Source organism: Phyllostomus hastatus, unplaced genomic scaffold (genome assembly GCF_019186645.2).
Source record: "Phyllostomus hastatus isolate PE091 unplaced genomic scaffold, TTU_PhHast_1.1 phas_contig_210, whole genome shotgun sequence".
In the NCBI taxonomy this organism is placed as follows: domain Eukaryota; kingdom Metazoa; phylum Chordata; class Mammalia; order Chiroptera; family Phyllostomidae; genus Phyllostomus; species Phyllostomus hastatus.
In genome coordinates, this window is record NW_025333737.1 from 16,899,815 (window position 1) to 16,913,239 (window position 13,425).

Sequence of the window (13,425 nt, forward strand, 5' to 3'; positions counted from 1 at the left end):
TATATCAAGTTTTAGTACTGGTTTTATATATTAGATATGACACATCTGTGATTTCCAAGTTGAATTAGTTGCTTTTAAAAAAAGCTCATGTGAAAAGTTGTGTGAAAGCTACCTTCACATAAAAACACTAAAAGACTTTCTTATGCTAATAATCAAGTTTGTTCAGCCACACTTGTCAACTACATTTGATTATTTGATGTGTATACACAAAATAATGTAGTGCACAAATCTATTTTTAACTAATGTCTCAATATATATAGGGTAAGATGGGTAAAGTTTTGTATAAATCATGTTTTATTTATGAGGCAATTCTATCACACTTGCCAAGATTATTTCTCTATAGAGGTTCTCAAACTGACTTGACTTTTTTTTATAAAACATATAATAGCAACTCTTAATGGTGATGAAGCAATCTTTAAAAAGGTGTGATGTGATTTCACAGAACACATGACTCTTTGAATTCCTGTTCCCGTTCTTTGAGGTGAAGGAATAGAAGTAGAGAAATGCTTCTGTTGTTTCAGTGCTGCTAGTGGATGGCATAACACTCCTATTACATTTTTCCTCCTTTTAAATTCACGTGTGAAATGCTTTCTTGTTAAAAAAACAAACAAACACTGTCCACTGGGCATCTCCTTTATTAAATTATATTGGGAAACAAAGCCATGAATATAGCCATAGGGTAAGTAGGTATTATACAATAGTAGGGTGGAAGTAACCCCTGCAGTAAAGTGCTATTCCTATGCTTTTAACAAGTCAGCTTATTTATCTTCACTCCCAAATTGTAATCCCAAATTGTCTTTCTCACCCATCCCTTGCCTTATGCCTAAATAACTTTTAGGAAGGTGATATAAGGCCAAATAAGCTGGTTTCAATATTTGCAATGTTCTCAAAGGAGATAATAGTTAAATATATCATCGCTGAATGTATAGAAACAGGTGTACTTATATGCTGGCAGTATATACCTGAGGTAAAAACTTACAGGCTTTCTAAAGTTCTTTTGCAAATTAGGGTAGCCATACAAGCATGAACGTGACTTAACCTATGGCTGGTTGGTCACGATTCTTATTAATCTATATGCTGGTTTAGCCTTTATCATTACCAACACTGCAAATTGGTTTTCTACCTCTACCTAACTTCTTCCCACTATATCTTACTTGTAATTCAAACTGATAGATGGTGATCGAGAAAATGGGCAGAGGCTTTGTACTTTAAACTTAGATATAACCACCACTTCAGACTTCTGTTACAGATATTGGTCCCTCTTAGAGGTTTCAAGGGTAGAGTGCCTAATTCCTTTTTCTACCACACTATGCAGATACTTAAGAGGCAAACAAATCACACAATCCAAGCATTTGGTTGCCTCTGAGTGCAAGCTTTAATCTCCCAAGTAATGGGGATTCAAGCATTAGATTCCAGAACTCTTCTGGAGAACACTAGTTATAGGAGGAATTCTTTTTCGAAAATTTGAGTTGGTCATGTTTACAAAACTATTCAAATTACCATGAAGCCAACTATTGGTAATCCATGTGAATTATTTTATTTATTAATTTTTTTAGCCTCACCAAAGGACATGCTTATTGATTATAAAGAGAGGGAAAGGGATGGAGAGAGGGAAAGAAAAATCGATGTGACAGAGAAACACTGATCAGATGCCTCTTGTACACACCCCCACCAGGGACTCAACCTGCAACCCAGGCACATGCCCTGACTGGGAATCAAGCCAATAGCCTTTTGGTTTACAGGACGATGCTCCAACCAAGTGAGCCACACAAGCTAGGGCTCCATGTGAATTAATTTTAATAATTACTTCAAGATAGTCCGTGGCACTACACAACAAGCAAGGTCACGAACTGATGGCAAGATTGTATATAAGAGGTCCACAAACAATAAATTAAATCATCAATTTTCACCGACTGCTAATCATACTACAGAGAACAATGCAGTATTAAAATATATCACCCTCAGTCAATCTTTACTTAGAAAATCTGATTGTTACATGTAAAATATAGCATTTAGAACTTTCATTTAAAAATACAACTTTTATGAAAATTTTAAGAACTTTTAGAATAGGAATTATAAAGTCAACCCTAAAGAAAATTCTACTTTCAGATAATGTGTTTCTTAAAATATTGAGGAAAATATTCTTTATTCTGAAAACAGTGTTAGGAAAGAATACCTGAGTTCCTCTAAGAACTAGCTCTAGTTATCCAATTGCTTTTTTGGTAACAAGAAAACAATTTAACACTGCATTCTGTCAAATAATTAGTATAGAATAATGTTGCATCTGCATTAGGTTGAACATATATATTTTTTAAAACATGGAGTTCTTTCAATCTTTTGATGAACTGGACTACAACACTTCAGTGTTTTGTGGCTTTAAAAGTTTATACAACTTAATATATTTGAAGGTGTGATGAAGTAGCTCCATCTTTCCATTTGTGTATATGGTCTGAAATCACAGTTCTGCACAGCGGACATGTCTTCTCTCTGTTAAACCATAAGGTAATGCACTCTTCACAAAATATATGCTGCAAGGGAATTAAGAACTACATTTTAAACTTGATGACATTTTTATTTTAAATTCACCACATTGTAGACAATCATACTCTTTTAGAGGGAAAAGGGATTTTGTAGAGCACTAATCCCTTCATTTTACAAATTAGAAAACAGTAAGTATGACATTCCGGAGTAAGGGTCACTAGTGTTCTTTTGATGGTACTATCCATTTAACCACTTTTAATCAAATACAAGCTATCCCTAGGTGATAACTTTGAAGATCAAACATAATGATTTAGTGGCTTAATAAAGTCTCCGAGAGTACTTGCCATAAAGCATAGGAAAGGGCCTTACACAATCCAAAAAGAAATACTGGTATTATTCTAAGAGACTAGTGTCCAGTTATTAAAAATAGCATGTTTTTTAATCATAGGGTAACCAATCTGCCATATGAATTACTTTTTCCCTTCATACACTCCTCTGTGTAAAAATCATCAGAACATAAGGGACTAGATTTAACTAACCTACCAAACCCCTAACCACAAATAAATTACCAGTATGTGTCTTGAATGCTACTTTCTGCTAAATGTTGTAGTTCCCCTCCCCCTTATAACTAACATAAGTGTGACTTTTACAAGTCACAGAAGTGGTGTATTTAGATTGCTTAGGAATATAATTACCTGACAGATGAGAAGAATTGGCTTTTGAAATTCAGCTTGACATATTGAACAAATATCATCCACATCTGAACACTGTCTCTTGCTGGCAGCCACTCCGTAACTCTATGAAGATAAGAAGTTCTGTTCATCTACAAATTCTTTTCTTGTTCTTCCAGTATGTAGATGATGCTGTGTTTCTCAAATCTACTTGGAACTAGGCACTTGAAAACTCTCCCAAACAGCACAAACATTTCAAAGCTGAACTACATATGCAGAACCCACATATTGATGGGCTGCATTAAGGTAAATTCATTAAACACATAACAGGATCTTGAAAGGTTTTTAGATTCACTAGATTCCTAATAATGACAGGGCTTCAAATTTAACATGGGTTCAACTGGCTTAAGAGCCTAAGCAGTCTGAAATACAAGTATGATAAAATCTACAATAATATATTTAGGTGACCCTGCATTGCCAAATCGAGCCCACTTATCTATGGTAATAGATCAAAAAAAGTCAGTCCAGAGCTTGGCTGGCTGAATCTAACTCATGTGGAGAGAGAGCTTTAAAAACAGATTTCTGGCCCTGGCCAGGTACCTCTGTTGGTTAGAGCATTGTCCCAATACACCAAGATTGCAAGTTTGATCCCCAGTCAGGGCACATATAATAAACAACCAATGAGTGCATAAATAAGTAGAAACAACAAATCAATATTTCTCTCCCTTCTTTGCTCTAAAATCAATCAATAAAAAAAGTTAAAAAACAGATTTCTGTGCTCCCTGCTGGAGACTGATTCAGTGGGTCCAGATATATGGGGATGTGACAACAGGAATCTAATTTTTGTAAACTCCAGATGGGTTCAATGTGAAGAAGAGTTGGGGATGAGTAAACAGTGTCCTTACTATTAAGTCTAAAAATAATTTTAATTATTTTTAAATTTTATTTTAATTGTTGTTACAGTACAATTTTCTATCTTTTACTCCCATCCCAACCCACCCACTAGCCCTCCCCTCCTCCCTCCCATTTCCACCCACTCCTATTTTTATCCATGTGTCCTTTATACGCGTTCCTGTTAAAAATAGTTTTAATTATTAACACAAAGTCAGAGCATTTAGTACTAGGAAAGAATGGTAGAATTTTATTTAAAAACGAATTGCACCCTGGCTGGCATAGCTCAGTGGATTGAGCGCAGGCTGTGAACCAAAGCATCGCAGGTTCGATTCCCAGTCAGGGCACATGCCTGGGTTGCTGGCCAGGTCCCCAGTGGGGGCCGTATGAGAAGCAACCACACACTGATGTTTCTCTCTCTTTCTCCCCCTCTTCCCTCCCTAAAAATAAACAAACAAAATCTTTTAAAAAATAAAGAAATTTGAAAAAAAATTGCAAAATGTAAATTGGGTAGAGTTACTGTCAAAATTAACTGGCTGAACAATAATGCAATTCTTTGACTTTCCTTTTCTTCTGAGGTCCTAAAAAATTTTCTGATCTCTTTAAGATATTAGTAACTTCCTCACCAAATTCAGTAGAACTTAGTTATTAACTAGCTATATCAAAATATTATAAAAGATCAGTTTTTGTAGAAATTATGGGGAAGAGGAAGCTAAAAGGGGAGTAAGAACATCGAAGTTCAGTCAGTCATGGTAGTGACAGCAAAGCATGATTTGACTCAATCTGAAGCTATGATCTAAACTTCTTATACTAAATATCAAGGGTTAACAAAGTCAAACTAAGACAATGGATAAAAATATTAAGACTTCTTCAGGTTACTGGTGGATGACCTTGGTGCCAATTTCCCTTCAGTGTCATTTAGCGGAGTACACTGCAGATACTTAGCCTGACAAGCTTTCAAATTAGCACTTTGGCATTTTGCAGATTCCTTTCTTAATGGTGATTGCCATTTCCCTGGCAAAGTTAAGGAACATAATATACATATGTCCATGTATATGTTCCTAAGAGACTCGAGTAAATCAAAGAGAGTTGATGATTGTGATATTCTGTTTCACAGAGACAAAGAGTCAAACTATTGTCATACAAACCTTACTAGATTAATTAGAGTTAAATAGTTGAGACTCACATAATGAATAAACCTAACCAAAGCTGAACTCTTTATTATACTGTATCTTGTCTAAAGGATGAAGTCTGAATAGTATGCAGCAAAATGTATTATATTACTATTATCTTAGGGACAGGGTACCTTGACCAGTTAGTGTAGTCTAGTTGGGAGATACAATCCTCTTTTTTTGTTTTTTCAACATACATTATTATGTTGGCATTCTTTTAGTCAGATGCCCTGAATCCTGGCCATGTAATTGTTTAAGTACCTAATGCACTGCAAAACTGAGGATCAAACTCTGAAATCTGGTGACCACAAAGACTATAAATAGCAAATGAGCCTATGACACCCTTTTGTCTGCAATTTGTAACATCAGTAGGATCACATAATAATCACATTTATAACTAACATTGAAGTCTCAATTTATTGTTAAATTCCATGCTGTGAACTTACTTGTGCATACAGAGTTGAGTATCAGTGGGGAGATTTTTCCAGTAAGAAAATTGCAAGGGACATGATTTTTGGTAATAAGCTTTTTTCATACACAATAAATAACAGAGAAAGTGTTTTCATAGAAGCTGAATAAGGAGTTAATGGAAATACACAAAGCTAGTATGTGTAGATTAAAAAAGAAACAGCTACAAAGTTCATGATAAGATACTTAAGGGAATGTTTCTAAGACCTTAAGAATGTCAAGTGATTAGAAGGGGCAAGAAGCACATTCAAATACATAAGCATTATACCCACTTTCAGGTTAATCAGGTTAATGTACAAGTCAAGAAATTGATCACAGATACTCCTAAATCATTCTCATAGCCCTAAGTACCAAAGTATTAGAAAAGTTTTTTAAAAATAGGAAATCCACATTTGCAAAATTGCTCAATTAAAAGTTACTTATAATGAAGAAAGGTTACAAGTGTTTCTCTTAAATGATTAAAAAGTACTTACTGGTCGTGTAAAAAATATTCGCAAAACCCGTCTGAAACTTCTTAGATGTCCAAAAAAGTCCAAAAGCTGAAAGAGGAAATAAGAGGTTATTTATTGATTCAAAAAGCTCTATCTGCTAAACCCAGAAATTAAAGCTAAGGTGCCATAATATCAAATACTGATAATAATGTTCATCACATATCACAACTAATTTCAATCTAAGTATATTTAAAATCCAATTATGGAATTTTTACTCAATTTACAGGTTTCAGCCAACTCAACCCCCCCCCCCAAAAAAAGTACATTTGAATACCTACAGGTACAATTAAGACAAAAAGTTAACTATGTCAAAGACAAGGCAATTTTACCTGGTCCATATGTTTTTAACATTTAGATTTTATAGTTTCATAAAAGTGATTAAGCTGAGGGGAGAAGGCATAGAAGAAACAGGATATGATACTCCACTAGTGTCAGAATTATGTGTATGACAGATGCTACTGCTGGAGATGGATATTTCTATTCTCCCCACTTCTCCACAGTGTAGATAATCCATGCTATGTGGAAGTTCACTGCCCCAATAAAATCTGAGGACCACTGGGTTAAGATAAAGATATATAGTTCCATTCCTCCATCCTTAACTAGATCTAAAACTTATGTCAAACTAGTGATAGGATGATAAACTTTAAGCCAGTTAAAGAAGAAAGCAATAGTAAATAAAATCTGTAATCACTATATGAATCATACAATGACAAAATTAATAACGTTACCTACTTTTAGTATGAGGTAGAGTAAAGCTAGCAATATCCCAAGACTCCTTCTAGTTCTATTACCAAACTCCCCATAGCTTATGAGGTAACGAAACCAAACTGGTATGGGAACAAAAGTTCGGTAATACTGACACAGTTCTTCTAAAAGCATATACCAGTAACCCTAAAAAGGAAGGAAAAAGAAAACAAATAGTTACCCATGCTAATTACATACATTACACAAATGCTTCATATTGGATTGAGAACATCATGAGTATATGACACAATCACACAAATAACTATGAATTAGTCTTCATAATGCTAATGGTTATGACCAACAACCTCAACCTGCTTCTCACATATTATGGTCACTCACTGATTTGTTTTCAAAGAATTCCAAAGAATGACATAGTGAAAATGTTTTATGTATATTACAAGTGAAACTTATGTGTGTTTTTGCTAATTACAAAAATTTGTATTAAAGTTTTTATTGAAAATGGGAAAAACATCGAATAACAGCATATAGTCAGTTATATTATAGTCAGATAATGCCCTGGAGGAGAATAAAAGTACAAATCTAAGTATTTTCCATATATGAGGTCGGAACTGATTTTTAGATGATTCTGAAGCAAATATAATTCTGATTTTTTAATAGATTAATATTTTGGTCTAAGTCTTTGAGCAAATTGTTGCTATTCTGAGATAATAAAATTAGGTTGAGACTAAATAGCATTAATGTGGCTTGCTGATCTTGTACCAACAAAACATGTTAGTTTCTTACCTTGGATTTAAAAGGCGTGATGAAAGAAGGCACCAATAAAATAAGGCATTTTAAGCCCATGCAGAGGAATTTCAGAATGAAGTCTGTAATTCCAACAATCCAAAGTACTTCCCAGAAGCTTGAATGGTCCAAAGTAGGATTTAAAAAAATTAAGCTACCCAGAGAAAAACATCAAAACTTAACAGAGCAACATACAAAGGTAAAGTATTCATATATTGGTTTTTAATTTGCTACTGAATATTTTACTTTGATGTGTAAAAAATATGAATTTGGCAAGTGTTAGAGTTCATGTAAACAGAAGATCATTTGCTTATTTTAAAGAGATTTTTAAAATGTTTGAATTTCAAATCTTTCCTCCATAGTATAAAAAACAGTCTTCCTAACTGTTCATGGTTGGTACCTTGCTATCCTGTAACCTAAGAAAATTCACTGAAATTAGATATCTGCCATTCTCTCAACCAACTCGAATCAGGATTCCATTCCCCTTTCCACTGAATTTCTTTTGTCAAGATCACCAACTCCCTCCCTCTTGCTAAATTCAAAGGTTATGTCTCTTTGTCCATTTCCTTCCCTGAATTATTTTTTTCCTAGATTTCTAACACTATACTCCCTGCTTTTTCCCCTTTGTGACTGATGATGGTTCCTTCTTAGTTTCCTTTGTTGTATATGTGGGCATGGCCAGTCTTGGGTCCTCTCCTCTGACTACTTTCCTTGGTTAGTCTTGGTTTTAAAAATATCAATCATAGGCTTATCACACCAAAATTTATAACCCCAACCTCTACTCTGAGCTCATGACATATATCTATAATCGCTTTCTTAAGAGTTTTACATGGCATCTCAAATTTAGTATGTTCAAAACAAAATGATGGATTTCTCCCCTCAAAACCACCTACTTTCCCAGTCTTTCCAAGCCTAGTAAATGGTACCACCATCTGTCCAGTTGCTTAAGACTAAAATTCCAGGAGTCATCCTTGATTTACCCCTCTGCCTACCCTCCCAATCCAATCTGAGTGATACTGGCTCCATCTACAAATCATATCCAAGATTGGCCATATCTCTCCAACACTACTGAAAACCAGGACTTCTAATTATCTGATTAAAGCCAAAAATTCAAAACACTTCCATCTAACATGAAAACTTAACAACTACTGTCCTTTAGCAAGTCATCTCCTTCTAGAAACAAAGATCAAGTGTTCTTATCACACAATGTATACATATATCAAAACATCATATTGTACAACTTAAATATTTTTGTCAAAAATAAAAAACAAAAAATACCACCACCAGTATTAAGTAAATGGTACTTAATAATGATTGTAGAAATAAAAATTTAAGTATCAAAAATCAAATATGTATTGAGCACCTGTCAGGAGCCAAGGCACTGGGTATACAAATCTGAGTAAGTCACTTAGAGCTTTCAATCTTGGAAGGAGACAGACAGGTAAAAATTGAACTCTAACAATAAGTATGTGCAAGTAAAATATATGCAAAATGCTAAGGAATATTATTACATAAAAAATGTGATTGTGTACTTGGACCTCTAATTACCTGTGATAAAGTGACTGAGAATGAAAGGTGTAATATAAAAGAACAGAAGATCCTGCTAAGAATACCAGTAACCAAGCACATTGAATCTTTGAGCACCTTTCCTGAAAAATAAATAATTTTATAATTTGTTACTTTGGATTATGCCATAATTTTAAGTATCATTAAACTATTTTTACTTTAATGATTAATGTATTAACTTAGAATGTTTTACTAGATTAAACTTATTAAAAGTATAGAATATGTTAAAATGTACATCATCACACTCTTTTATATACCTTTAGTGAACAAAACAGAACCCATATTTAACCACATTTTAAAAATAAAAGTTATTTCATTGTATAAAAAACATTTCCTATGTTTCAAAGAAGCCAAATCTACAAGCTGACATAAAGGACCCACCCAAATGTAAACTTTACCTCTGCAGCTCCCTATTTTTGTCTCCCTGACAAAATAAAATGTTTAAAAATGCATTTAAGTAATCAGTGTTCATAATTTTTAGATGCTCAGACATCAACAATAATTTAATAAGGTAATTTGTTTTTTAACATTAAGTTTTTACATTTTTAAAAAAGGTTTTATTTATTTTTAGAAAGAAGGGAAGGGAGAGAGGGAAACATTGATGGGTAAGAGATACATTGATCAGTTGCTTCTCCCACATCCCCAACTGGGGATCTGGCCTGCAACCCAGGCATGTGTCCTGACTGGGAATTAACGGGTGGACCTTTCGGTCTGCAGGCTGGTGCTCAATCCACTGAGCCATACCAGCCAGGCCTAAAATTAACTTCTAATTACTAATTTAATTAAAACTTTTACTAGTTTTAAACCCTGAGTTAACTTTTTAATGGTTTGGTAGATTCTAACTACAAATTTCCAGGTCAAAATTCATGACCCTTTACACAGGTAATGCCCTTTAAAGTTGCTTGAAGGTGAAATTTTATAAACTAATCCTAGTAATTTATATGAATACCACTCTTTTATAATTTATATTAGGGGAAAACTTCTTGGGTTTAATTTTCTTTAAGAGAGATGTAAATAGTTCAATACCCATTTATTCAATGTACATTTTGTTTACTTTAAATCCGACAATGCAATAGCTAAGTTTTTAATGACAATTATATTACTTATTGTGGTTAAACTATCTCATAAAATATGATGGCACTTGACAGATCAGATCAAATAGAGCATTCTAAACTTTTTAATCCTGTCCAGTTTTTCTTTATCAGGAACATGACTTACAAAGATTATTAAGGTGAAAACGATTCAAATCATTTATACCATGTCATTTAGATAACAAAACTTAATATAGATGTTACCATATATTTAAATTTGTCAAACTATTTTAATTCCTATTTCTCTCAAAAATTAGTATATAATCTACAGAGAGAAACATTTAGTAACTGTTTTAATTGTTTATTGTACTTACTCTTAGAAAAACCTGATTTACAATGCTTTTGTTTGCATACATAAAAGTTGTAAGCAGTCCAATTCCGAGAGAAATTCCTGTTAGATAATAAGTTCCAGTTAATTATAAGAAAAAAAAATAAATGAGCCAACATGAACTTAAGTTCAATGACATGAACTTAAAGGAAACATTTACAATTTTAAAAGCTAGCAGAAAATAAGAAACTAAAATACATAGGTTAAAGTAGATTACCAAAAAGAAATAAAATTTAGTGAATTTATCAATGAAACAATTCAATATTTTATTATACCCTACCTGTTATATGCTGCGTTACAAGTTTGACACTTAGGATCAAAATATATGGAAGACTTTTTTGCAGCCACTTGAAAAGATACTGGAATTCTGAGAAGGAGTTACTACCATGATCTCCAGATTCCATGGAAGTATCAGGCTGCCTTGCTTCATTATGGGAGTGGTTCCGTAAGCGACTATGTACACATCCATGGGTACAGCTATGGACACCTGACCTTGTATTTCTGGAGCTTGGATTTTCAGCACATTCTTTAGGTATGGAATTTATTTGGATATGCACATCTCCAGAATGAAGACAAGAACCTTCGGTCAATCTTGTGTGGACACATTGAGAGGCTGAGGCATCCTCACTGCCTGCAGCTCCTGGATGACTGTGCAATTGGCTACAGTTGGCTTGCATGACCCTTGAATATTTTTTCTGTGATCCAGATTTCTTTGCTTCAGGTCTCTGTCTTCTAAAAATCAGAGCAGAAAATGTTCTAAGTGAACAATTCACTAAAGGAGTGGCTGATAACCACAGCAGATGAATTATTTTCAGGTTATCTATCATTTATTACTAGACTCCTCCCTTACTGCCAAGGCTTGTATGCCTTACACAAACTATACTTTAGGGAACATCTGGTACAAGAGAAGTTGAACTGATGCATCCAGTTCTCTAATGAGAAGGAATCAGCAGAACAGAGTATGGGTGCCCAGTATATGTGAATATCTGAGCACGAGTACTCATTCATATTTTAATACTTCAGTACATGTACTGTGCCCACTGGGAGCAGTTTCATCTCCAATGTAGATACTACATTTCATAAGAATCATAATTTTTAAAGGCTTGGAAAGGCTAGGAAGAAAAAAAATGAAGTCATACTAAGTATCATCATGGAGAACGAATAAACTTTTCACATAGGTGACCTACACATTTGTTTTATGCTGAAACATCTTTCCCAAAGCTAATAAAAAGGCTTCTAGTATTACCTCTCCCACCCCAAATATTACCCAAATACCTTTAAATTAGGGAGACTTGTGGAGTCACCATGTAATTGCTAGGTAACCCTAGGCTTAATAAGGATACACAGTCTGCCCATTAAAAATGCCATCATCGGTGTGCGTGTGGGGTTGGAGGGGGCGGTCACGAAAGAGGACACTGGCAGGAAAGGATCCCTAAATGACCAGTGGGGCAGCCTTCGAGGATGCCAGCCTGGCTTTTCTGTAGGAGGAAACTAGGGTTAATGGCAGGTCATTCTGTTTCATTCCTAGGTTTGAATTTTGTTTTTTTCAGTTACTGTATGGAGGTTTGGCTTTTAGTTCCTTTCACTAAAAGCTTCACCGATGCCAAGAGTGCTATTTATTCCCTCAAACCTCTGAAGACACGTTGGACGTGACAGTTTCAGGGTCTTTTCCATGAAAAAAAAATTGAACCCTCCCACCTTCCAACATGCAACAGCAAGAAATAGAAGAAAAGGAAGAAAAACGCAAACAACTCTTCCGGAATCCCCAGGACAGAATTTTCCACCCACGTTCGAGCTTCGAGAGTCTCAGTTATTCCCCCCAGAGCCCATTCGCTGGGGCCTCCGCCCGCTTCCCTCAGGCCTGACCTCTCATGACGATGAGGGGACACAGTCGCCGGCCCCAATTGCAGAACGAGCGAGCGACGTAGACTCACGGACCTCTGTCAGGGCCATCACCTTCAAGCCCCACTGACGGCTAACCCGGCACAGCTCGGAGGCGGCAGCGTCGGTGGCGGCGGCGCGCTCGCTCCCCTGACGTCCTCACGTGCGCGTGCCCGCCCCGGCGCCACACGCCAAGGGACACGCTGCGACCAGGTTCCCCAGCGGAAGCCAGGCGCTTTAGGGTGTTGGCTGTGGTGGGCGCTGGGCTGCGCCTGAGAGGATACCCCCCAGCCCAGGCGTCTGCATTAAACAAAACTACCGACACGTAGTGCATGTATGTGGGTAACCCGCCATATTCCTTGTGGGCGTCTAGAGGTTAAAAAGGTTTTGGCTTCCAGAAGCTGCCTTCGGAGGAGGGGCCTGACGTAGGGACTGTCCTAGTCCCGCCCTTCGCTTCTGTCAGAGCCCCAGGGCCCTTCCCTCCTGAGTCTGCCCAGGCTGCTGACCCCGCTTCGCGCTCGCCTCAGGGGACCAGACTTAGAGGAGCCACGTTGGCGAAGGTTTCCTCGCGTCTCTGGGCGGGGCGAGAGCGTTGGGGTTTCCGCCTTCGGGTTTCGGGAGCCTGACTTCTGACCTAGTTGTGGCTGGTGGTGGCGAAGGTTTAAATGAGCTGGTTTTCCCTTGAAATCGCAAAGTTGGGTTGAGTGAACTCGGCCCTGCCAAAACCTGGGGGGAACAGAAGCAGAGAGACGTGGGGGAGAGTGTAGGTAGGGGTGGACGTTGAAGTGAGATTTTTAAAAACCTTGTGCGGGGTGTAGGGAACTGTACTCTCTTCACTATAATTCTGTTAACATCTGTTCTAAAACAAAAAGTTTATTAAGAAAAAGCTTAAGCAAA

General features: G+C 36.2%; 2 protein-coding genes across 3 annotated transcripts in view; one reads left to right on the forward strand and one right to left on the reverse strand.

Annotated features, from left to right (window-relative positions):
* The window catches only part of RPS6KB1 (ribosomal protein S6 kinase B1), a 63,627-nt gene that overhangs the window by 43,641 nt on the left and 6,561 nt on the right, over positions 1-13,425 (forward strand). The window lies entirely within an intron of this gene.
* On the reverse strand, positions 1,781-12,898 carry RNFT1 (ring finger protein, transmembrane 1). 2 transcript variants are annotated; one of them, XM_045837360.1, is made up of 9 exons: positions 12,586-12,898; positions 10,928-11,379; positions 10,634-10,710; positions 9,211-9,311; positions 7,663-7,816; positions 6,907-7,065; positions 6,157-6,222; positions 3,177-3,278; positions 1,781-2,528 (listed from the first exon to the last, which is right to left on the reverse strand). In XM_045837360.1, exons 2-9 carry the CDS (start codon positions 11,322-11,324, stop codon positions 2,394-2,396), a joined length of 1,191 nt encoding a protein of 396 aa, XP_045693316.1. In that variant the 5' UTR covers positions 11,325-11,379; positions 12,586-12,898; the 3' UTR covers positions 1,781-2,393. The 2 variants fall into 2 exon arrangements, with proteins under 2 accessions (XP_045693316.1, XP_045693315.1); XM_045837359.1 differs by having other exon boundaries at positions 12,514-12,896.

What these genes read in the sequence shown, in the direction of transcription:
- RNFT1 (XM_045837360.1), bottom strand. Translation starts at nt 11,324, where the DNA reads ATGCAAGCCAACTGTAGCCAATTGCACAGTCATCCAGGAGCTGCAGGC. An exon ending in TAAATCAGGTTTTTCTAAGA is followed by an intron (nt 9,312 to 10,633) that starts GTAAGTACAATA and finishes TTTATTTTTCAG; the next exon opens with GAAAGGTGCTCAAAGATTCA. An exon ending in TCTCAGTCACTTTATCACAG is followed by an intron (nt 7,817 to 9,210) that starts GTAATTAGAGGT and finishes TTCTCTGGGTAG; the next exon opens with CTTAATTTTTTTAAATCCTA.